A 25,388-nucleotide genomic window follows, 5' to 3' on the forward strand; every position below is an offset into this window, starting at 1 on the left:
GCCAGATGCCACTTTACATTTTAAATCTCAATCTAACAGTGGTGAATATTGGAAGTTCAGTTTTATATAATACAAGTATGTGAATAGTTCCGTGAATAGTTCCGTCTGAAATAAATTTAAATAATTGTTTAATTGTTTTTGAGTATATGTGGTTGGTAATGTTTGATTTATCTAAATGCTTTTATCTGTTACTGTGTAAATGCGTTTGGCTGTAATTAAGGACAGATTCTAATATATGATTTTTATTTTTTACAGTAATTGCTATTTTGCACAATTTGCTTAACTAAGTATCTTTTGTTGTTGAATATTAGAGATTTTGCATTTATATTTTTTATACATACATTATTTAGATTTACTTACAGGTGCTGGTCATAAAATTAGAATATCATGAAAAAGTAGATTGATTTCAGTAATTCCATTTAAAAAGTGAAACTTGTATATTATATTCATACATTACATACAAACTCATATATTTCAGATGTTTATTTTGTTTAATTTTGATGATTACAAATGACAACAAATGAAAATCTCAAATTCATCATATCAGAAAATTAGAATATTACTGAAGACCAATAAAAACAAAGGATTTATAGAAATGTTGGCCAACTGAAAAGTATGAACATGAAAAGTATGAGCATGTACAGCACTCAGTATTTAGTTGGGCCTCCTTTGGCCTGTATTACTGCAGCAATGCGGCGTGGCATGGAGTCGATCAGTCTGTGGCACTGCTCAGGTGTTATGATAGCCCAGGTTGCTCTAATAGTGGCTTTTAGCTCTTCTGAATTGTTGGGTCTGGTGTATTGCATCTTCTTCTTCACAATACCCCATAGATTTTCTATGGGGTTAAGGTCAGGAGAGTTTGCTGGCCAATTAAGAACAGGGATACCATGGTCCTTCAACCAGGTACTGGTAGCTTTGGCACTGTGTGCAGGTGCCAAGTCCTGTTGGAAAATGAAATCTGCATCTCCAAAAAGTTGGTCAGCTGCAGGAAGCATGAAGTGCTCTAAAACTTCCTGGTATGTGGCTGCGTTGACCCTGGACCTCAGAAAACACAATGGACCAACACCAGCAGATGACATGGCACCCCAAACCATCACTGACTGTGGAAACTTTACACTGGACTTCAAGCAACGTGGATGAAGTGCCTCTCTTCTTTTCCTCCAGACTCTGGGACCTTGATTTCCAAAGGAAATGCAAAATTTACTTTCATCAGAGAACATGACTTTGGACCACTCACCAGCAGTCCAGTCCTGTTTCTCTTTAGACGCTTCTGACGCTGTCTGTGGTTCAAGAGTGGCTTGACACAAGGAATGCGACAGCAGAAACCCATGTCTTTCATACGTCTGTGTGTGGATGTTCTTGAAGCACTCACTCCAGCTGCAGTCCACTCTTTGTGAATCTCCCCCACATTTTTGAAGGGGTTTTGTTTCACAATCCTCTCCAGGGTGCGGTTATCTCTCTTGCTTGTACACTTTTTTCGACCACATCTTTTCCTTCCCTTCGCCTCTCTATTAATGTGCTTGGACACTGAGCTCTGTGAACAGCCAGCCTCTTTAGCGATGACCTTTTGTGTCTTGCCCTCCTTGTGCAAGGTGTCGATGGTCGTCTTTTGGACAACTGTCAAGTCAGCAGTCTTCCCCATGATTGTGTAGCCTATAGAACTAGACTGAAAGACCATTTAAAGGCTTTTGCAGGTGGTTTGAGTTAATTAGCTGATTAGAGTGTGGTACCAGGGGCCATCAATTTTGAACCTTTTCACAATATTCTAATTTTCTGATATGATGAATTTGAGATTTTCATTTGTTGTCATTTGTAATCATCAAAATTAAACAAAATAAACATCTGAAATATATGAGTTTGTATGTAATGTATGAATATAATATACAAGTTTCACTTTTTAAATGGAATTACTGAAATCAATCTACTTTTTCATGATATTCTAATTTTATGACCAGCACCTGTATATCTTTCTACACCTTTTATAGAATAGAATAGAAAATCTCTTTATTGTTCCACAATAGGGAAATTCAAGTGTTGACAGCAGCAAGAAGATGATTGAAAAAAATTATCACACAAATGTGGACCTTAGAAACATGTATAAGTATAACACCACAGGGAAGAGTTAAAATATAAACAATAAGTACTGTACTTTTAATAATATAAAATATGTGAACCTGGAGAATAAATAACCAATATACAGCTATGGACATTTTTACAGTGATAGATATTTGAAGCATCAGAGATGCGCAAAATGACAGCAGCATGTTATTTAACCGACTAAGGTTTCTATCATTACATTGGCTTTTATTTGTTCATGCTCCAACTTGTTGTCACCTTTATTAGACTTTGTAGTCTTTGTTCACTGTACAATAAAAAAAAAGAAAAAAAAGAACAAAGAAACAGTTTTGAAAAGTTTGGTATTCATTCTCCTCCTGCTTTGTGTGTCAACCGTCACAGTTGCTAAGCCACAGAGCATAGCAGAAAAAACTGTGGAAGGCTAGACTTCTTCACAGCCAAAACTCTTTCGGTCTCCTTATTTTCAAGGACTTCGAAGAATCCAGTTCAGGTAGACTGTGTCCTTGGAGGACGAAGCCCATAAACACTGCCAAACACTTGGCTAATCAGTTGATATGGAGCAGGTGTGGATAGAAGTAACTAGAAGGGAGCTTGGGGTAAGGAGACATGCACAAGGGGGCAACAGAGAGTAACTCAAAAAAAAGAAACATAGCATAAAAATAACACAGAATGAAAAATAAACCAAAGATCAACAAAACAGAATGACATAGATAACTCAAACGTCAAAGTCCAAAAAGGGAGAACAGTGCTAAAGTCAAGGCCATTCGAAAAGCTTAATTTTTGCTTTCCTCATCTGTTCAAACTCGGTTTTGCAGGAGGTGCAATCTTAGAAGTTGGAACTGTTGGAAATAGTCATCATTTATTTTTTCATCCACTTTCCAAAAGCTTAAACTGGTATTAATAAACCTTTAACAGCATTTAGGCTGCCACTTTGGGGAGAAGATTTAGATGATGTTACACTATTTTCTAATGAGCATCTTTTTTAGATCTTTCTTCCCTTATTTCAATCCTTAGCTCTTGATTTGAAAGATGTTTATAATGTAACGGATGAGTGCATGTAAACCTTTTCGCTTATCTAAACCAGGCATCTCCAAAGTCGGTCCTCAAGGGCCGCAACCCTGCAGATTTAAGAGGTTTCCCTGCTCCAGCACAGCTAATTTACATTGATTAACAAGTTTTTGCTGAATTGCAGTCAGAATCAGCTGTGCTAAAGCAGAGAAACCTCTAACATCTGCAGGACAGCGGCCCTCGAGGACCAACTTTGGGGATGCAGATCTAAACTCCCCTTTCAATTCTTTAATGATAAAGTGAAAAAGAGGGTATGCAGAGTTGAAAACATGATGAATTTGGTGTAAATAGGAGAAGCTGGCCAAACCAGTGATAAATTGCAAGGAGGGGATGGATTAACTTCAAGACCCCAGGGGAAGATCCTAAAGTTGATTGTTTTTTCCGGATATTAATCTGTCAACCCATTAATGCTTTACTCCGTGAGGTGTGCTGGAATTTATCGCAGTCAACAAGTGAATTACTCCACCTGCTATCACTTCCACTTAGCTTCAACTCAGCCAACTATGTATTAGTGTTTTTCCAATGAAGCATGATCTAAATTCAACACATGCACATGGAGCCCTCAGGATAACACACATGTTTTACCACTCTTTAATCATTCCCCTTTTTGACGCTACATTACCGGAAGGTGACTTACAGCAGGGAGGCCTGGTGGAAAATCATGAATGGGAAGGAAGCCTGCAGCTGGGTCAGGACCTGTCACGAGGCTGACCCTCTGCAGCAACAGTGAGGAAGGTAAGTTCTCTTCAGCTGTCATTAAATGTAACCCATCCACTCCCCGTATGTAAATGTTAATAATTTATCATCTAATAACGTACATATCTGTTGTACATTATCTTTTTATTTCTTCTTTTTTTAAAACCTTTTTTAATTATTTTGTTGTTTTTCCAAGTCTTCCTTTCTCTCCCTTCTCTGTTTTATTCCTAAAACATGAAGTTTAGGTGAAATGGTTTCTCTATCTTCTGTGTCTCAGTGTTTATCCTGCTTCTTGCCCAGTGATCACTGGAAAAAGATACAGTCCCCCACTACACCCTAACCCTGAGGATAAAGGCTACAAACAATGAATGGATGTTTTAATTTGAAAAAGCATTTTAGTAAAGTTTATTTTCTTTGCAAGGGTTGAGATGTGTATGTTTATCTTTTTACTGTACAGTAGAAACATGCATATTACTTATTCAAAACAGACATGTTTAGAAAAAAAATGTATATAGAGGGATTTTGTCATAAACCTGTATCAAGCAGATTGTTCATTCATCCATCCATCTATTTTCTAACACGCTTACTCCATAGTGGGGTCACGAGGGGTGCTGGTGCCTATCTCCAGCTGGCAATTGGCGAGAGGCGGGGTAAACTCTGGACAGGTCGCCAGTCCATCGCAAGGCAACACAGAGACAAACAACCATTCACGCACACACTCACACCTAAGGAGAATTTAGAGAAGCCAATTAACCTAACAGTCATGTTTTTGGACTGTGGGAGGAAGCCGGAGTACCCAGAGAGAACTCACGCAAGCTCAGGGAGAACATGGAAACTCCATGCAGAAAGACCCCAGGCCAGGATTATACATATTTTGAGAATTTCCTATACTTCAGAAAACCACCAGTGGTGATCAACTTTTATTTGGCCTTTTGCCTACATGAGTTAACACTTTTCTGAAGTTGTAATTTGTTTGTGTTGCAAAGCAGAATAGTTAACTTTACCCAGAGAAGTAAATGTTTCTCCTACATAGGTTCAAACAAGTACCATCTATAAAAGGATCTGATCATTGAGACTCTTTGGCACAGAAAAAACCCAGCTGGACTTTGACCTGAGGACCCCTCAAGGTACCGCTCCATCTCAGGACATCGAACAAGCCGTTACCATCATTTAGTGCCTCCATGTGTTTTTAAGCACATAGCTTTGAAACCTGTTACACAGCATACAATATATGTGGGTCTTAAAAATCCAGAGAGGTAGTCAAAATAAAATCGGTTTGTCTACCTTTTCTTATTCTCTACACTCTTTGCTCCTTGCATGTTGTTGTGGTACATACAACGGAGGCAGCAGTGGCATAGGATGCAGAGGTTTGCCCTACAGTTGGAGGGTTGCTGGTCTGAACCCCAGCTCCATCCACCTTAGTGCTGTGTCCATGGACAAGACGCCGTCTTTGCCTACCGATGGTGATCAGAGGGCACGGGGAAACCTATGTGTGGCAGTCCTCTTTTTCTGTCAGTGTGTGTCAGCTGTGGCTACAATGTAGCTTACCAACATCATTGTATTTACTGTATACCCAAAAAAAGAAAATTAAATACAATCCACTGGACTTTGTTTCCAAGTTTGAAAACGTTTCGCTTCCCATCCAAGAAGTCAGGAATAGCGTTGGGTCCGAGGCTTTATACAGCAGCACAAAAATACCTTGTTTTTGTTTTCAAAATATGCAAATTGAAACCGACAAAGGGGTCCACCCCTTTGGAATGGGGGTTGTTTGGCTTTTTTATTGGCCTGCAATGCCCCATACCCACCTAAGTGTCTGAAAGATTGGTCGTTAAAGGTAATTGTTGGCATGGATGGATGAATTGGTGAGGTCCTCTGCTCTCCTGTGCAGAGGCTGGGGCTGCCTCTGTACAGTGCTTTGGAGTCCCCCAACTTGAAAAGGTTTTATTTTTAATCTTTACTCCTGCTTATTAGGGGTATAAATATGATGAGACACCAAGGTAACTTTGTTCTGAAATAAAGCAAAGTACAAACAGTAGAAACGGATTGGAATTCTGGCAGATGCAATCTGGAAAATGGATAGGAAAATTGATTATTACTACAGTGACTTGGCTGAAAATAAATGTAATATTGTTAAATTAAATTAAACTGGTTTACCAAACACTAAACCAACCTCCTCGTATGGATACCCCAGTCCTAAATCGTACATAAAAAATTAAACTGTGGATTAAAGAGAAGAGAACATTCAAGAGAAAACCTGGGATTCTGAATGATCTGAAAGTTCTTCAGTGAATCCGGCCTCTTTGGTCAAAAGAAGAGTCACATATTACTATTACCTTTCAGAAAAACCTGTCATACTCCCAGGCCTGGGTGTAGGCCGGTTTTTCCCTTTGCAGGGCTGGACGGGCAGGTGCTCCTCATCAAGCTGATTCCCAGCTTTTTTAAGGAGCTGCAACCAGGAGGGGTGCGTCAGTTTGTTAATGCTCCAGCGTTGGTACAACTGCTCCTGAACCAAGCCTAGCTTCTTAGCTTTGCCTGAACCTAACCCTTTACTCTCTGCTCCTTCTCCTAGAACCCGGGATCCCAAGCCTGAAACCGCTCCAGAGACCTCTTCGCTCTGGACTCCTCTCAGAGGCGTTTTCAGTCAGCCTCTAAGAACCAGTGAAGCTTCGGGCCTCAGAACAATAAAAGCCCTCCTGCCTGAGGTCACCTGCCTGTCCACCCTCAGACACCACCATCTGATCTCACCCACCGGACCTGCACCATTCGCCTGGACCACTGGTCACCTTCCTCCCAAGACAGACGCCAACCGCCCTCTCTGAGTCTCATACATCCCTCACTCTTCAACCAGCACTGAAATTTTGCTCACCTGTCACCTAACCTCTTCCAGCAGTATTCTGACAATCCTGATTCTCTTCAGATACTCCTAGATAGAAATTGTGGTGCCATGTAATGTTCACTCAACAAGACATAAAAAAAATATCTATTTGCTAGTATATAAGTGAATATGAATAATCCATTACTCAAGAGAAAAATCACAGAATTAGATGATTGCTAATTGTCTTGATAAGAATGTAAAGACATAATATAAGAAATAAACTGATCTTATAAATAGATAATGAATCTCCTGCCAAATTAATTGTCAAGTTCCTGAAGGACAACAAAGTCAGTGTTTGGGTGTAGCCATAACAAAGCCATGATTTCAAGTCCTTGGAAGATTTGGAGGCAAATTAAAAAGGTGAACAAAGTGAGACAGGCAACAAACTTGACTCGGTTATACTGGTACTGTCAGGTGTAATTTGTGCCAAATGTTTAAGCTGAACAAAATTTTTGTTCGGGTTAAAAAGGTTTGATCCAATAATATACATTACGGTAAACGTAATTCCTTGTTCAGTGTCAGACTTGTTTTATTGATAATATAAGAATATTAAACTGAGTTTATTTCCATTGTATTGCAGTCATGTTTTTACAGATGAAAGTTCAACCCAAATTAATGTTGGATCTGGATATATACACTCCCTTTTAGAAATGTGTTATTCTGTGGTTTTATTCTAATTACATGATAAAATAACTACAAACATAATACAAGTATTACATGTTGTACAAAACAGTTTTAAATTATATGTTTCAAGATTAAAGTCCCCATAATTCAAAAAAAGCTATTCAGGTATTCTGCAGCTCCACCTTGAAATGACTCAGGAGTTCCTGCAGTGAACTCATGTCGGCTCCTAGCGGTTGAAGCTGGAACTGCAACAGGTGTATGAAAACGGGCAGACTGAAGCTTACCAAAAAACAGGGGGCAAGAAAAGCTTTGAAACGTAAGGGAAACATGTCTAAGCACTAGCATCAAAAGAATAACAGTTTCTTAAAATAAAATAAAAACTTTTAAATAGGAAATTCTCATGGGACATGATTTTAACTAATATATTTTTGTCTCAATGATTGACTGGTTTAGAATCATTAAATTCTGAAATATTCAGAGGCATTCAGTGTGTGGTGGAAATGCTCCAGAGGTGTGATGGATGGACGTAGGGAGAGGGAACGAATCACTGGCCCATTAAGAGTCTGATTGCAGCGCAGAGACGCAGGTCCACCTCCCCCCTCCACGCACTGTCTCCCTCTCTCTCTCTGCCTTGAGCTAAAAGGGATAAGCTCGTCCCTTTTGCTCTCCTCCCCATGATTGGACGATGCCGCGTCTTAGGAAAGGCATCAAACTATTTAAATAACACTTTGTGCTCACTCAGTTGAAAAAGGAAGCTTTAAGCGGTGGATACCCAAAGAAATTTTTTTTTTCAATAACGCAAAAAAAAAAAAAAAAAAAGTAAATATCTGTTATTTTTTCCTTTTCACTGTGGATTTCTAACCTTTTAAAAAACATTGGGGACTATTGCCATTTTTTATATTTTTCCAAAGGATTGATTACTGAAAATTGTTTTTCTTTAATAAAGTGGACAGGTGAGTGCATTTCACTTTAAGAAGCAACTTTTGCGCATACAGTCTATCTTTTGCAGCTTAGACTAAAGTCCTAAATTGTTGGATATTTTTAATTTACTTGCGGCATCAGGTTCGTGCTGCACCATGAAGGTGGCAGGGATATTTTTGTTGTTGATGCTGTGGACCTGTGAGGGTGCGAGAGTCGCAGGTGAGTTGAAAATATTTATATATCAAATTATTTCCTTCTTCTTTTTCTGTTTTTCAAACATCTCCAACAGCTTAGAACTGACTTATTATTTACCTGCAGAGAGTCGAGAAGACAACAGTGTGTTTGATTTGTTTGAGCTCATCCGAATCCCGAGCAAGAACCACGGGGTAAGCCTGGTGAAAGGAGACGACCCATACAGCCCCGCCTACAGGATCTTAAACCCGGACCTTATTCCCCCTGTCCCCGAGAGCGCCTTCAGGGACCTGGTGGACTCGGTCCAAGCAGAGAGAGGTTTCCTCCTTCTGCTCAACTTCAAGCAGTTTAAACGGACGAGGGGCAGCCTTCTGACCGTGGAAAAGCGAGACGGCTCCGGAGTCGTCTTTGAGATCATCTCCAATGGCAAAGCCAACACCTTGGACATCGTTTACTCCACTGAGAAAAAGCAGCAGGTGGTTTCCATCGAGGAAGTGGATCTGGCCACGGGTCACTGGAAGAACATCACGCTGTTTGTGCAGGAGGACCGCGCGCAGCTGTTTACGGGATGCGAGGAGGTGAACACCGCTGAGATGGATGCGCCAATACAGAACATCCTGACGCAGGGAACGCCGGCCGGCGCGCGGCTTCGGGTCGGCAAGGGGGCAGTGAAAGACAAGTTCATGGTGAGAGTGGAACACTGTAGGGAGAATGGGAAGTTTTATTGTGCGGTGCCTTAATTTAAGATTTATTTTTGAAGAAAATGTTGCGCTAAACAATTGATTTATGCGCAATTGCGCACACAAGTCATGGACTGATTATTTAAGGGTTTATCCCATTTTTAACAATAAAAATCATTGTCCCCCATTGATTCTGATTACATTGATGGTTGCAGGGGGTGTTGCAAAACGTGCGGTTTGTGTTTGGAACAACGCTGGATGCGATCCTGCGCAACAAAGGATGCCAGAAGGGTAAGTGATATTGACCAAAAGCCCCAGTGTGCTTAAGTATCTGCGTCAGGCATTGCAAACTCAAAGGAAGCTGCTGTCAGTGAGTTTTTGTTTATTTGTAATTTACATGCTCATGTCTATCAAAAAGCTCACAAGTGGTTTTTACTAGTCTCTGAGGAATGGCAGCTTACAAATGTCTTAGGTTGTTGTGGTCTGTTTACTCGTGTCCGATCTAATTACATTTCATATTAATTTAAAATGGAACTAGATGAGTCATTAAGCAAACCTACACTGAAAAAATGAAATCCAATTAAGGCATTTTTTTCTTGTATTGAGGAGGGAAGTAAGACACTTTACGTTTAGAATAAGAAAAAAACAATTGTGCTGTAAACATATTCATTCCATTGGCAAATCATCTTATTTACCTACTCAACTGAAGGCTAAATTTACTTAATTTAAGAAATTTTTACTTATCAGGATAAGTTGGAATTTTTCCAGCTTTGACATTTTATATGTTTTGTCTTGTATTTCAGCTGCTCCTGGTGAAACAATGATTGCGAATAATCTGAATGGCTCATCCGCCATCCGAACAGAGTACATTGGACACAAGACTAAAGGTAAATGCCACAAAATTGTGCTGACACCTAGATTTGATCATATTTTACTTGTAGCTCTAAAAGCTCGCTGGTAGGTAAGAGATTCTCAAAATAATCTTGAGAAGAAACAGTATTTACAGAAATACGTAAAACAACATATGTATGTATAATATAATGTATGATCATAGAGCAGAAAACAAAGTTGTTCCATTTGCTAGTGTGACAGAGGGTATCAGCTGTTGGGGTGATAGTAGAGTTGTTAAACTTTTTATTTTGCACTTTCAGTAACAAAATAGTATTATAAGTGTTATATATACCAGGGTAGACCTTAACATCTGTAATCGACCCATCCCTGAAACATAACTCTTTTTTTTTCCTGTTAAGATCTACAGATGGTCTGTGGCTTCTCCTGTGAAGATCTCATCAGCATGTTCAAGGAGCTGAAAGGCCTTGGTGTGGTTGTCAAAGAACTGTCCACTGAGCTCCGCCAGCTGGTAAGAGGAAGAACATCTCTGACTTAGTTATAAGTTACATACCAGGACAAATTTTATCTTATAAACAGTCTGATAAATTTGTCTGAGTTAGTTAGTGAAGCATCTGATTTTCATTTTGCTACAGACATAAATATATTTTTTTAAAATAACTGATTTAGATCAATAAGCAATTACTTTTTTTATTTGCTAGCTTTGGTTAAGTTGCTATAAATGGAGTATCTATAGTTTCCTGAACTCATCTTGTGCTTAAGTTTAACCATCTGTCTTAATGTGATACCACTTCAAATATTCTTATATCTTATATTTATGTCATGTTTTTTTTTTTCTTGCAATCCTAGACAAATGAGAACAAGCTTATTAGAACCCACATGGGCATACATAGTGGCATCTGCTTCCACAATGGCATTAAACACAACAACAAAGATGAGTGGACCGTAGATGACTGCACTGAGTGCACTTGCCAGGTAAAACCTTCCTCTCCTGAGTTAGTATTTGTGTTTCCTGCATTCTAAATAGTCACTGAAATATGACAGGATCAAACCTTCACACAAACTCATGTATTAAGATTATTTAGACTGAAGGACGAACCTCTAACCATCACCTCAGCTGCTTAGGTTAGTAATCAGTAGGTTGTATGCTTGGCAGGAGGCTAACAGCTTTTGGTGTTGTAATGACATGTTTCTTGTCAGACATTTAACATCAGTGTGGTCCTTAGGGAGTTGAACAGACTTTAAGTGGTGTCCATAATTAGGAACAAGACCTTGGCTCTTACAAAGTTAGGATACTTGGCAAGAATTCTACGGATCATTCAGTTGACTTCAAATCCTTTTTTTCTCCTCCTGCTTCGATCTACACTATATTGCCAAAAGTATTTGCTCACCTGCCTTGACTCACATATGAGCTTAAGTGACATCCCGTTCCTAATCCATAGGGTTCAATATGACGTCGGTCCACCCTTTGCAGCTAGAACAGCTTCAACTCTTCTGGGAAGGCTGTCCACAAGGTTTAGGAGTGTGTTTATGGGAATTTTTGACCATTCTTCCAGAAGCGCATTTGTGAGGTTGCACACTGATGTTGGACGAGAAGGCCTGGCTCTCAGTCTCCGCTCTAATTCATCCCAAAGGTGTTCTATCGGGTTGAGGTCAGGACTCTGTGCAGGCCAGTCAAGTTCATCCACACCAGACTCTGTCATCCATGTCTTTATGGACCTTGCTTTGTGCACTGGTGCACAGTCATGTTGGAAGAGGAAGGGGCCAGCTCCAAACTGTTCCCACAAAGTTGGGAGCATGGAATTGTCCAAAATGTCTTGGGATGCTGAAGCATTCAGAGTTCCTTTCACTGGAACTAAGGGGCCAAGCCCAGCTCCTGAAAAACAACCCCACACCATAATCCCCCCTCCAACAAACTTTACACTTGGCACAATGCAGTCAGACAAGTACCGTTCTCCTGGCAACCGCCAAACCCAGACCCGTCCATCAGATTGCCAGATGGAGAAGCGCGATTCGTCACTCCAGAGAACGCGTCTCCACTGCTCTAGAGTCCAGTGGCGGCGTGCTTTACACCACCGCATCCGACGCTTTGCATTGCACTTGGTGATGTATGGCTTGGATGCAGCTGCTCGACCATGGAAACCCATTCCATGAAGCTCTCTGCGCACTGTTCTTGAGCTAATCTGAAGGCCACATGAAGTTTGGAGGTCTGTAGTGATTGACTCTGCAGAAAGTTGGCGACCTCTTCGCACTATGCGCGTCAGCATCCGCTGACCCCGCTCCGTCAGTTTACGTGGCCTACCACTTCGTGGCTGAGTTGCTGTTGTTCCCAAACACTTCCATTTTCTTATAATACAGCTGACAGTTGACTGTGGAATATTTAGGAGCGAGGAAATTTCACGACTGGATTTGTTGCACAGGTGGCATCCTATCACAGTTCCACGCTGGAATTCACTGAGCTCCTGAGAGCGACCCATTCTTTCACAAATGTTTGTAAAAACAGTCTGCATGCCTAGGTGCTTGAATTTATACACCTGTGGCCATGGAAGTGATTGGAACACCTGATTCCAATAATTTGGATGGGTGAGCAAATACTTTTGGCAATATAGTGTATATCCTCATTGTTTTCCGTCATTAATCAAATCCAGCTTGGGAGCAGGATCATGCAAACCTATAGTGCATTCATGCGGGTTGTGCTGGGTGGCAATATTTGGTGTTTTTCTGTGTCCCAAGATCATTTAAGCCCTTCTGCAGGACTGATTACTCTTTTTTTCCTGAATTTGTTCTTATGACAACTGTCCTGACCTCAAGGGCAGGTGGTTGTCAACAAAGAGTTTATCCATTCTCTGCCAGAGCTTCATGTTTTGACTTTTGTGGCACAGTTTGTTTGTTTTACCAACAAACATGGAAACTGAAATGAATACTGAAAAAATTATTTTCTTTTCATGGTTTAGGGTTCAGTATACTTCATCCTCCCAAATGGGAACACGTCTTTACAACCAAAAAATGTGATCTCTGCTATAGTAGATGTGTTGTTTCTATACTGAGGCAGAATTGTCTAAACTATAGTGGAAGTTACTGTAAGTCACATTTTTATGGAGTTTAAAGACATAATCATCACCATTTTAAATAATATGGCACCTGTCATGGTGGCTTTTACAATCAATAGTTTTTAAGATTAATAATTTATTAAGTCTTTTTTACCAATCTCTTATCCTCTTTACCTGATTTGGATTTCTTTTCTTGTGTGTAGAACTCTGCCACTGTGTGTAGGAAGATCTCTTGCCCTCTGATACCCTGTGCTAATGCTACTGTTCCAGATGGGGAGTGCTGTCCACGATGTGGAACACGTAAGAAATGATGCCCTCATTTGCAAGCACTTATCTTTGACCATTAACTGTGCAGAAAGAAAAGTATGTGAGGTCCTGTGTGGGAAAATGCACAACACACACACAAATACAAACATACATACAAACATACATACATACATACATATATATATATATATATATATATATATATATATATATATATATATATATCCATCCATCCATTATCTTACACGCTTGTCCCAATTGGGGTCGCGAGGGGTGCTGGTGCCTATCTCCAGCAGTCAATGGGCGAGAGGCGGGGTACACCCTGGACAGGTTGCCAGTCCATCGCAGGGCAACACAGAGACACACAGGACAAACAACCATTCACACACACACTCACACCTAAGGACAATTTTAGATATATATATATAAAGCAGGCACTTTAGAGTTCACAAAATCATACATTTCAAATTCCTCATGTAATGAAAGTAGCAGTAATAGGGGAACTCGTCACCGAATCTAACAATGATGTTTTGGAAATTATTACAGAAAACATTAAAATTATGTAATGTGTCATCTTATCCTGAGTGTTAGTACTATGCATTGGCTCTAAACAGAGGGCCTTCTCTTCCTCTGAGTCCCTGCAAAATCCTCTTTATTAGCGCTTCACATGAGGAGATTTCTCTCTTTGTTTATGCTTAAGGGTGTTTAAAAAGGGGAGCTGCCTCTATGGAAAAGAACTTTAATTGTTTCCCTCTTTTTCATATTCTCCTTCGCCGCTCCCCCTTGCGCAGCGAGTGACTATGCAGAGGACGGCTGGTCGCCCTGGTCTGAATGGACCCATTGTTCTGTGTCATGTGGGCGGGGCATCCAGCAGCGAGGGCGCTCTTGCGACCGTATCAATAATGTCTGCGAGGGCACCTCTGTGCAAACCCGTGATTGCTATCTTCAGGAGTGTGATAAACGCTGTAAGTAAAAATAAACAAGGGCAAAGTTTGTTGTCATATGTAAAACATAATTTTTAGTTATTAATCCAGCAAATTACTTCATTCTTAATAAACCCTGATCACATTTTTTTTAATATTCAGTCAAGCAAGACGGAAACTGGAGTCATTGGTCCCCCTGGTCGTCATGCTCTGTTACCTGTGGTGCTGGTGTCATCACTCGTATCCGCCTCTGCAACTCTCCCACCCCTCAGCTGGGAGGCAGGGACTGTGTGGGAGAGGGCAGACAAACAGAAAAGTGCAGGATGTCTCCATGTCCAAGTAAGATCTACCTACTTACCTTAATTTCTTTGTTCAATGCTCATTTTCCACAGCATGGGTACAATTTGGTCTTCTCTTTTCTCTCCAGTTAATGGGAACTGGGGACCCTGGTCACCTTGGGGTACATGCACCCTCACCTGTGGTGGTGGAGTACAAACCCGTAAACGCCTTTGTAATGATCCTGCCCCAAAGCATGGCGGTAAAGAGTGTGTTGGAGATGCAATAGACAAACAGATGTGCAATAAGAAAGCTTGCCCTATAGGTAAGTCATTTTAATTAACATTGTAGTTTTGGAGATTTGTTATCACTTAAGTATTTTTAAAATTACAAGCAGATGACATGAAAAATATGTTTTCACTGCACTATTTTTAGATGGGTGCTTGTCCAACCCCTGCTTTTCTGGGGCCAAGTGCAGTAGTTTCCCCGATGGTTCCTGGAAGTGTGGAAAATGCCCCATCGGCTACACAGGCAATGGCATAAGGTGTAAAGATGTTGATGAGGTATGAATTCATGATAGGAGGAGCAAAAATAATTCCCTTGGATGTCTCATTTTATAGTAACACACTTTTTAATAATAAAAAAACAACAGTGCAAGGAGGTCCCAGATGCTTGCTTTGAATTCAATGGCGTACACCGGTGTGAAAACACAGAGCCGGGATACAACTGTCTCCCCTGCCCCCCTCGCTACTCGGGACCCCAACCGTTTGGCAAAGGTGTGGAGCAAGCTGCTGCTAACAAACAGGCAAGTGCAGACCTGGCTCTCCAAGATGGTCCAAAATATTTTTCTTTAAATTTACAAACTTTCTTTTAAATGCAATCAATTTCTCCGTAAACCTACTGTCACATAGTCTTCTCTTTTTCCATGTTAAATGGAAAATGAATGTTCCTATCACTTGTAGGAGATATTTCTTGTTTTCATTATGCTAAACAAGGGATGAAAGGTGCTTTTGAGGTAATGATATGTTGGCATTCATTTTTCAATACTTATCCATCACCTAACCATCTGGGGATGAAAGTTTGATGCACTATACACAGTTTGATTTGTTTAGGAAATAAGTGAGACTGTCTTCTAGTTTAAAACATCCATTTAAATGCAAATTTAAGTCAATATTCATCAGTGCAAATTGAATGGCTGCATAGTGTGTTGTGGTTATATTTAAGTAATTGGAATTGTATTATAAGCTGATTTATTTTATTAACTTGTTTAATATCTAAGTTAAACATGAAATACAAAGATTTATTATACACAGACTTACAGTTTCCAGCAAGTCATTCTGTTCATTACAAGTCAATGTCAATGATTTAAAAATGCTGGAAACCTAGTAGTTGGTTCACCATCTAGATGAACCAACTATGTATGATTATGCATAGTGTGACAGCAATATTGGGAAAATATGTGGGATTTAAAATGGACAGCATTAGTCTGATAAATTGGTTGAACCTTTCAATCTGCAGGTATGCACACCGCAAAATCCTTGCCTAGATGGAAGCCATGATTGTAACAAAAACGCCCGCTGTAACTACCTCGGACACTTCTCCGATCCCATGTTCCGCTGCGAGTGTAAGCCTGGTTATGCTGGCAACGGTCATATCTGTGGGGAGGATACAGATTTGGATGGATGGCCCAATGCTGATTTGGTGTGTGTGGAAAATGCTACTTACCACTGCAAAAAGGTTTGTCAAAGTCGAAAAAAGGCTCCAAGGTTTTGGTTTAAATTACTTTTAATATTACTTTCTAACTGTCTGACCATTTTTCTGTTATTTAGGACAACTGTCCCAATCTTCCAAACTCAGGGCAGGAAGATTATGATAAGGATGGAATTGGAGATGCATGTGATGACGATGATGATAATGATGGCATTCCTGATGACAGGGTTAGTGTTTGTGTTCTGATATATTACTTCTCATGATGTCTGGCACAAAAGTTGACTGGGGCCACAGTTGGGAAGCAAACGTTTCTCACAGATTTTTAGCCAAAACCAAACATTCCAAAGCTAAGGCAGAGAGCTAAGGCACCTGCATTGTCTGACACTAATCCCAACATTAGAAGTGAGCCTGAAAATAAAGCACCTTTTCATCTTGCTCTGCTTGCCCCGTGTAAATAGACAGGTTCAGACAGCAAAAGATAAGCACTGCAACTGAAAACCTGTCATCAGTTGCTCATTTTGTCTTTGCCAAACAGGACAACTGTCCGTTCGTGTACAATCCCAGGCAGTATGATTATGACCGCGATGACGTTGGGGACCGCTGTGACAACTGCCCTTACAATAGTAATCCAGACCAGACAGACACAGACAACAACGGCGAGGGCGATGCCTGTGCTGTGGACATCGATGGAGATGGTAGGAATTAAATTTTCTTTCATAAAATTACTTTAAAATGTTTCTAAAATTTAAGGTTTTCTCAACTTATTTTCCACGTACTTGCCAGGAATACTGAATGAAAAAGATAACTGTCCCTATATATACAATGTTGACCAAAGAGACACAGATCTGGATGGAGTGGGAGACATGTGTGATAACTGTCCTCTGGAAAATAATCCCGATCAGGTGTGTGGACACAACACGCAAACACCCTTTCCCATTTCCTTCCGCCTCAACCACCAACAATAATTCACATTCAGCTCTCAGCTTTTCTCTCTTGCTCAGCATATATCTGTCTTTCAATTGAGAGGGAGCCTCGGTGATTAGCCTTGTGTGGCTGTCTAAGCTTTATCACGCCATGTAATGGTGGAGCAAATCCTGTATGCAGCTCAAGGGCACATTAGTTCAATAGGGCATGGTGGTGGGGAGGTCTTTTCAGTGGCTCATTGACATTGGCTGGCTAATGTGAGGGAAGAGGCCCTAGGCTGGATATTATTGAGGAGTTGGCTGGTCCTGGGGTATGTGCATGCCGTGTCAATGCAGCACAGGCTCATTCAATCCACCTGTGCCATGCTACACTGAGAAATAGGAATGTGTTGAACAGCAGGAATTGGGCAGAGGGTTTGGGGGTAGAATAGGCTTTGTCAAAGCCTTGGTTTCAGTGTTTTTATAAACAAATTGCACGCTGCTTTAAAAGCCTAGAATACCCCTGTTCAACAAATAATAAAACTGTTTAATACTTTCAAAAGCTCTTAAACTAAGGAATTTTGAATAAAGCAACCCCGCTTCGGCGTTGTTTTCATATGCAACAATAAGCGCTTCACCCCAGCTGAGAGCTACAGAATACTCAACAGGCTTTCTGCCGCTAAAGCAATGATTATTAGGCTTAATAGGGGAACAGTTGGAGTTCTATCCATCTTCTCCCTCTTATTCTGTCAGGGTGGCAGTGGGGCCGGTGCTTATCTCCGGCAGTCTATGGGTGAGAGGCAGGGTACACCCTTGACAGGTCAGCAGTCTGCCACAGGGCAACACATAGACACACCAACCATGCACACACTCATACCTAATGACATTTAGACATGCCAATTAACCCAACAGTATTTTTTTTGGACTGCATGCATGGGAACATGCAAACTCCATGCAGAAAGACCCTGGGTCGGGGAATCAAACCCCAAGCTTTCTTTATGCAAGGCAACAATGCTACAAACTGCTATACCATGCAGCCCCACAATTACAGATTTTAGAGACAAAAATATATTGAATTCCAACAAAGCCTTAAAAAAAAATCAAAGTTTTCTATTTTATCAAAGCCAGCATTGTACTTAAATATGCTTTTGAACATTAACTGGTTGTAGGTGGATTCAGATGATGATCGAGTGGGAGACAAGTGTGACAGTAACCAGGACATCGATGAGGATGGACACCAAAACAACCTGGACAATTGTCCATACATCCCCAATGCCAATCAGGCTGATCACGACAAGGATGGTAAGGGAGATGCCTGTGACCATGATGATGATAACGACAGCATCCCTGATGACAAAGACAACTGTAGACTGGCATTCAACCCCGACCAGCTGGATTCTGATGGTAACAAAGAGTTTTAAATACATTACATATTTTGCTAAAACATTTCAAGTCATCAACAGATTATCTTCATTAATTAGGTTATGCAAATTTTTTAGGCGATGGCCGTGGAGATGCTTGTAAGGATGATTTTGATCAAGACAACGTGCCTGATATCTATGACGTGTGTCCTGAAAACTTTGATATCAGTGAGACGGACTTCCGCAAGTTCCAGATGGTTCCTTTGGATCCAAAAGGCACCTCCCAGATTGATCCCAACTGGGTCGTCCGTCATCAAGGCAAAGAGCTGGTTCAGACTGTCAACTGCGATCCTGGTATTGCAGTCGGTATGTGAACTAATGTTTTAGGACATTCTAGTTTTTCCAAATTATTCTAAATACATACAAGTCAAGATAATGTTCATCATAAAAAACAATTTCCATCTTTTTTAAGCCATTTTTTTTTTACTCTCCCTTTTTTTTAACAGGTTACCATGAGTTCAACTCCGTGGACTTCAGTGGAACTTTCTTTATAAATACAGAGAGAGATGACGATTATGCTGGCTTTGTGTTTGGCTACCAGTCTAGTTCCAGGTTTTATGTCGTGATGTGGAAGCAGATCACACAGACATACTGGTCAAGTAAGCCCACCAAGGCCCAGGGCTACTCAGGCCTGTCCATCAAAGTGGTTAACTCAACCACCGGCCCAGGAGAGCACCTCAGAAATGCCCTCTGGCACACAGGCAACACTGCAGGACAGGTACGTTACACTTGTACTGTTCATTTTAATCAGACTACTGTCAGTCAGACTAAACTGCTGATCCTTACTTCTTGGCTGTCAGGTCCGCACTCTCTGGCATGACCCTAAAAATGTCGGATGGAAAGACTTCACTGCCTACAGGTGGCATTTGATCCACAGGCCGAGAACAGGACTTATTAGGTGGGAATGAAAAGATTCACATTAAATTTTTGTTCATGAGCCTCAGGAGTTTACATTTTGAATTTTAATCTCTCTTTTTTTTTGTCTTTCCACAGAGTTGTGATGTATGAGGGTAAAAAGATAATGGCAGATTCTGGTAGCATCTATGACAAGACGTATGCAGGTGGCAGGCTAGGTCTTTTTGTCTTCTCACAAGAGATGGTTTATTTCTCAGACCTTAAGTATGAATGCAGAGGTAGGTAACTTTGAGGAATGTTTAAAACTTGTAATACATAAATGTTTTAGCTGATGCACATATTAGACTCTATGCTAACTATTTTTTTCCTTCTCTTATTTTCTCACCAGATGCATAACTTGATGATCAAAATCCCCAGGGAATACATATTTTTTGTAAAGTAACAACATGATTTTCTGCTGCTCAGTCCAGGAGCTGATTTATTTCCGCATAACTTTTTTCTGTGCTGTGCACTCTCCAGTGGGTCGAAGGTCATACTGTTAGCCTCAGGGTAACTTGAAGTAGGTTTGGGCAAAGCACCAATTGGCCAACTTCTGGTTAAGGATCAAAGATTATTGAGAGCTGAAAAAAACTTTGACTTTGCAAGATGGACACCAACAATGGGAAGGGTTCCTCTGAAAAAAGTGCACTTCAAAGCCTTTATAATATACTCTGTTCCATATTTCCAGCCTGTGTGCCTTCCTGCTTTATTTTTTTTGGATAGACATCCCGAAGAAAGAAAAACATATATTCTATTTTTCCCAGACTACTTATTGTATGGTTTGTAAGATACATTTGACGATTCAAAGAGTAAATACAGCATAGTTTAGAATGTTCTGCTGTTAGGGACTTGAAGTGAGTTAAGGGGTATGTTATGGGAGTATGTGTTTATTCATGTACAGTGTGGAAGATTAGCCATGAATGAATAAAGAACGACTTTCCACCTAAGAATCTCTGTTGAGTAGAGAAATTAAGTTTAGCATAATTCTAGTTTAAACCTAAGAACCCTGAGCTTTGCCGATATTGCATTTGTTTTTACTCAGGATTAGATGAAAGTGATTTTCCAAGTTTAAACAATGAAATGAAATCAGTTAACCTGGTATCGCAAAGCCAAGATTCCTTACAAATTGACGATGTCATACACTTGGTCAGTGAAGAGATTTCTTTCCCTCAACTTTTGAGGATTTCAAGATGAAAGGATGTAAATGCATCTACCTTATTGACTCTTGCCTACAGTGTAGGCAGCAAAGGAAGTACCAAATAAGTAAAACTCCTCCCAATAACAGATTCTTTATTCTAGTAAAAACTGATAAACTGCTTTACAGGGTAAATTGGGTATTCCTCACTAAGAGCTTTTTTATATGAAGTTAGTGTGATTTTTGTACCTTTTCTACAGAGAAAAGATATTTTAAATATACAAATATTACCTCATTACTGTTTATAACACGATAAAACAAAAATAATATTCATTCTTTTGAAATAACAGGAATCCTAGTGCTACTCTGACATGAGCTGTATATAGTTTTGTATCTAAAAAAACAAAACTGAGTTCCCAGGGCCTTGATGCACCCCAGAAAAAATGTGTGTGGGAAGGAAGGGGTTATAAATATGCTTTGTAACAATTTTTCAGTGCTGTTTTGAGCAAATAAATTATTGTTTTGTTTGTCATAGCTGTTTATGAGAGCTTGACTTGTGCGTGCGTGTAGATACATACTATTTAAATAATTTATCAGGATGTGTTGCCTTGTTAAAGGACACTTCTGTCTGTATAAACAGTTTGCACACTGACGCGAGGATGTCCTGTTCTTTATCTTTTTACCATGTTTTGTTGTGTATCTGTTTCTATTATTTTGTCTGTATACATTTTCCTAGTTGTATAAAGCAAAATGCTGTTTTTATTCATTGCAAATTTTTGTTTTCCAACTTTTAGAAAATAAATAGCTGTTAAAATGTAAACCCCGTCCTGGGTCATTCTTCACTTTATTTCAGTTTTACACAATATATAAAGACAGTTATATGGATAAAATTTCAAAAACACATGTGAATCTACAGTATTATCTAAAGCTTTGACAGAACTGTATAAAATAATGGCAGTTTACTTAAAAATTAAAAAAAATCATGACAACCTACTTACCCGATTCAAGACAACAGAATAGCAAATTATACAGCTTGTTGTGATAGTTTATAATCTTATGAGTTGGGGTATTGGTCACACGGTCACACAAACCTAAGATCACTTCAGTATGCTGACAGAAAGCAAGTAAACTTACCTTAAGTCCCACTAGACAGATACCTATTGGTCCAAGTGCAGGTCTTAGTTGGACCTGCACTTGTTACTTATCGGGATAAGTACCAAGACCTGCTTGTTAACAAACAGATTCTTTGACCCAGGTGTGTAAAAGCAGCAATATATCTTAAAGGTCACTGGACACTGGCCCTTCAGGAATGGAATTAATAAAACCCTTTATTTAATCTGATTCAGATTGTTTCAGGTTAGCAATGAATTGAAATTAGGAAAATTGGGTGGTCAGAAATGTGGAAACCTCTAGAAATGCAGGGTAGTATGCCTTAAGGACAGTTATTTTACATACTGGTCGAAGCATACGTTTGTTTATTTAACATTAATGCTAATTAGCCTCAATTAGCAGCAGCCCACTTGGGTTCACCATAAAACCGAGACGGGCACAGCTAGGCGCTGTGATTATTAAGACACAAAAAAAAGATTATTTAACACAGTTTGGTCATAGAATCAATTACATATTTCACTTGATATAACTTAAAATAAAGTATAATGTGCACATGTTTTTTAACAGTGACAAGCAGACAACTTTCATAGTGATGGCCAACAAGGGACCAATGTGCTCTGAGGAGTGGCTGAAAACAGCAAGGTGCCAGAATAAGAACTAGCTCAATAATAGCCTGTATGAACAGGACCTCCGCTTCCATCAATCCTGCTCTCCAACGTCTGCTCATTGGAAAACAAAATGGATATTCTCCAACTGGAACTCTATGTAACTGCTGCGCAATCATTCTGACGGAGTCTTGGCTGCATCCAGCAATACCGGACAGTGCAAAAATGCTACTGTAGATCAGTCACCAGCTTCTGCTCTCCAGACATCAAGTTTCTGACTGTTAACTTCTATCTGCCCAGAAAGTTCAGTCTGCTTAGTTTCACTGCTGTTTATGCGTCTCCCAGCGCTAATACAAAAAAAGGCCATGAAGACTCTATACCAGGCTATCTCTGAGCTCCAATCTGCACACACAGAGGGTGTTTTCATAATTGCTGGAGATTATAACCCTGTAATGCCAAATGTATCGTATTTGATACATACGGTTTCTGAAATGTTTTGCGTCTGACACCTTTTGCATAATTTAATAGTAAAAACTTTGCTCAAAATCCTATTGTACACAATCAGATATACCTGATAACAGAGGGCAGAAGACTACACAAAAAATAATCTTGACTTATCGCATAGTAATAAATTATTAACATCAAAAATGTGTTTTTGTTTTTTCTTTTTACATATTTTGTTAAAAGGCCAAATAGGGACTTCAAACCAAAAAAAAGTTATTTTCTGTTTTTTTTTATTCTTGGATCGGGCTTTAAAGGGTTAGCCAGGCTAACTTGAAGACTGTTCTCCCTCATTTCTACCTGACAACTTATTAAATATTGATTAGTATGCCATGACTGTGTCAGCCTACATTAACAAATGCATTAAGGACGTCAGCATCACCACCCGAGCCAACCAGTGAATCGTGGATTAAAGGAGAGGTTTGGAAATCGCTAAAAGCACAGAACTCAGCTTTCAAGTCTGTTGACAAAGAGGCACTAAGAACAGCGCATGCCAACTTAAACCGTGCCATCAGATAAGCAGTGTTGGGCACGTTACTTTGAAAAAGTAATTAGTTATAGTTACTAGTTACTTCTCCCAAAAAGTAACTGAGTTACCAACTGAGTTACTCCACAATAAAAGTAACTAGTTACTAGTAAAAGTAACTATTGCGTTACTTTTGCGTTTCTCGCCCCGTAAACCTCACCACCCAGCCCCCACCTTCTCGCCGTGTGTTTCCAAAGCCAGCTGAATAGAGCGGACGACAAAGACAAGAACCTGCAGACAGTTTAGCATTTATTGCAACTCAACGTAAATGACATCAGGGGGGAATGCGATGTGAAGTTTTATAACAGGACATTCAGATCCGGTGAGTATATGAAATTAATAACTGGGGATGTCTAATTCTGAAATCCTGTGTGTTTGGGTTGTTATAGTTACTGCAACATCTATCTATCCATCTATCTATCCAGATGTATACTCTGTGTGAGACATAAAATATGGATCTTCATCCCTGCCACAAAGGCCATCAAATAATGTTTAAAATAAAAAATACAGTAGGTTGAGAAGGCAGAGTATCCATCCATCCATCCATCCATCCATCCAGATTTCTCCCTTTCTCCATACAGGCTATCATTTCTGGCTGTTGTCAGGTTAATCATTTGATCGTTCACGCTCTCCACAGTTCTCCTGTGGCGCGAGCACAGGGCGACTGTTGCGCGCCTTTAGCGAGCATGCGCGTTTCCTGTCGCTTGCGCGGTGAATCGTGCCGCCTGCGCTGTGTGGAGATGCAGAGGAAACCGTTATGTGATGGGGAAACGCAGCTCGACGTAACACCGGTATTTCCATGTGGAAAACGCTGTTTTGCTGCTGGAGTCATCCTCACTCTCCATCTCTCTGTGTGTGCTGTACGTTAACACCCACCAGCAGAAACACCCACCTATTCAACTGACAGACGGAATCTCATCCTCCCCTCTCTCATGACAAGGCGCGCACCTCTGGATGACCTAAAAAATAATCTTTAATATCTCTTAAACAAAAGTAGCACAAACAATATTTTTTTCTGCACAAATCTGCACTAACGTTGCACTAACCATTCAGTCTATTTGCAGAGTTTTTTGACGTGGGTGGGGTGTCAGCTTCACGCAGCTGCGCACGAGTCCTATCATGAAAAAAGGTTCATTGTGCGACCTGAGTAACGCGCAGTAACGGGGTGTCTGCAATGGTAACTGCGTTATAGTTACAGTCAAAGTAATTAGTTAGATTACTCGTTAGTAAAACAAGGTAACGGCGTTAGTAACGCCGTTAGTTTCAACGCCGTTAGTCCCATCACTGCAGATAAGTAAAGCAGAACCACATCCAGAAGATCCAGGATCTTTTCCATGACACCAGCAACACCAGGAGGATGTGGAAGGGCATTCAGATGATCACAGACTACAACACACCCTCCCCCCCCGGTAGATGCAGCAAACACTGACTTCCTAAATCAACTGAACAACTTTTTTTGGAGTTTTGAGGCACTAAACAGAACTCCAGCAGTAAAAGCTGTTCCACACTAGGGGGAGGAGGCACTAAACCTGGACGTAGCTGAAGTGAGGAAAACTCTGAGGAGAGTCAATCCAATGAAGGTCCCAGGGCCTGATGTCATACCTCGCTGGACCAATCCGTAGTGCCAGCATGCTTCAAGTCTGCCAACATCACTCCGGTTCCAAAGAAGCCTCAGGTCAGCTCAATCAATGATTACCAGCCTGTTGCACTGGCTCCATTCATGATGAAGTGCTTTGAAAGGCTGGTTAAAGAACACATCGTCTCCGGTCTGCCACTAACATTCGACCCGTTCCAGTTCGCTTACCAACAAAACTGATCCTCTGAGGACGCTTTTTCTGCTGCGCTCCACCTGAGCTTGGCAAACCTGGAGGAGAAGAACACCCACGTGCGGATGCCGTTCCTGGACTACTGTTCAGCTTTCGACACCATCATCCCACAGCATCTGATGGGCAAACTGAAACAGCTGGGATTCAATACACCCCTCTGTAATTGGTTGCTAGACTTCCTCACCAACAGAGCTCAGTCAGTCCAGGTTGGACAGAACACCAATGATGTCATCATCCTAAGCACAGGTTCCCTCAGGGCTG

The 25,388-nt window shown here is 40.5% G+C and overlaps 1 protein-coding gene across 1 annotated transcript; it reads left to right on the forward strand.

Annotated features, from left to right (window-relative positions):
* Positions 1–8,237: 8,237 nt before the first annotated feature.
* thbs1b (thrombospondin 1b) lies at positions 8,238–21,379 on the forward strand. Its single transcript, XM_038288375.1, has 23 exons — positions 8,238–8,292; positions 8,402–8,479; positions 8,579–9,138; positions 9,348–9,423; positions 9,936–10,019; positions 10,383–10,492; positions 10,831–10,956; positions 13,235–13,331; positions 14,090–14,263; positions 14,384–14,560; positions 14,649–14,822; positions 14,933–15,060; positions 15,150–15,302; positions 16,016–16,234; positions 16,327–16,434; positions 16,743–16,902; positions 16,991–17,109; positions 18,279–18,513; positions 18,609–18,836; positions 18,977–19,248; positions 19,331–19,428; positions 19,524–19,663; positions 19,774–21,379. The coding sequence occupies exons 2-23, from the start codon at positions 8,416–8,418 to the stop codon at positions 19,779–19,781; spliced, it is 3,510 nt and encodes a 1,169-aa protein (XP_038144303.1). The 5' UTR covers positions 8,238–8,292; positions 8,402–8,415; the 3' UTR covers positions 19,782–21,379.
* The last annotated feature ends 4,009 nt before the right edge of the window (positions 21,380–25,388 follow it).

Source organism: Cyprinodon tularosa, unplaced genomic scaffold, assembly GCF_016077235.1.
Source record: "Cyprinodon tularosa strain WSP-4 unplaced genomic scaffold, ASM1607723v1 ctg253, whole genome shotgun sequence".
Taxonomy (NCBI): domain Eukaryota; kingdom Metazoa; phylum Chordata; class Actinopteri; order Cyprinodontiformes; family Cyprinodontidae; genus Cyprinodon; species Cyprinodon tularosa.

Bases quoted from the DNA above. Each gene is read 5' to 3' on its own strand.
- thbs1b (XM_038288375.1), top strand. From the start codon at position 8,416: ATGAAGGTGGCAGGGATATTTTTGTTGTTGATGCTGTGGACCTGTGAG. The intron at 14,561-14,648 runs GTAAGATCTACC...TTTTCTCTCCAG, and splicing joins CAGGATGTCTCCATGTCCAA to TTAATGGGAACTGGGGACCC. The intron at 14,823-14,932 runs GTAAGTCATTTT...CACTATTTTTAG, and splicing joins TAAGAAAGCTTGCCCTATAG to ATGGGTGCTTGTCCAACCCC.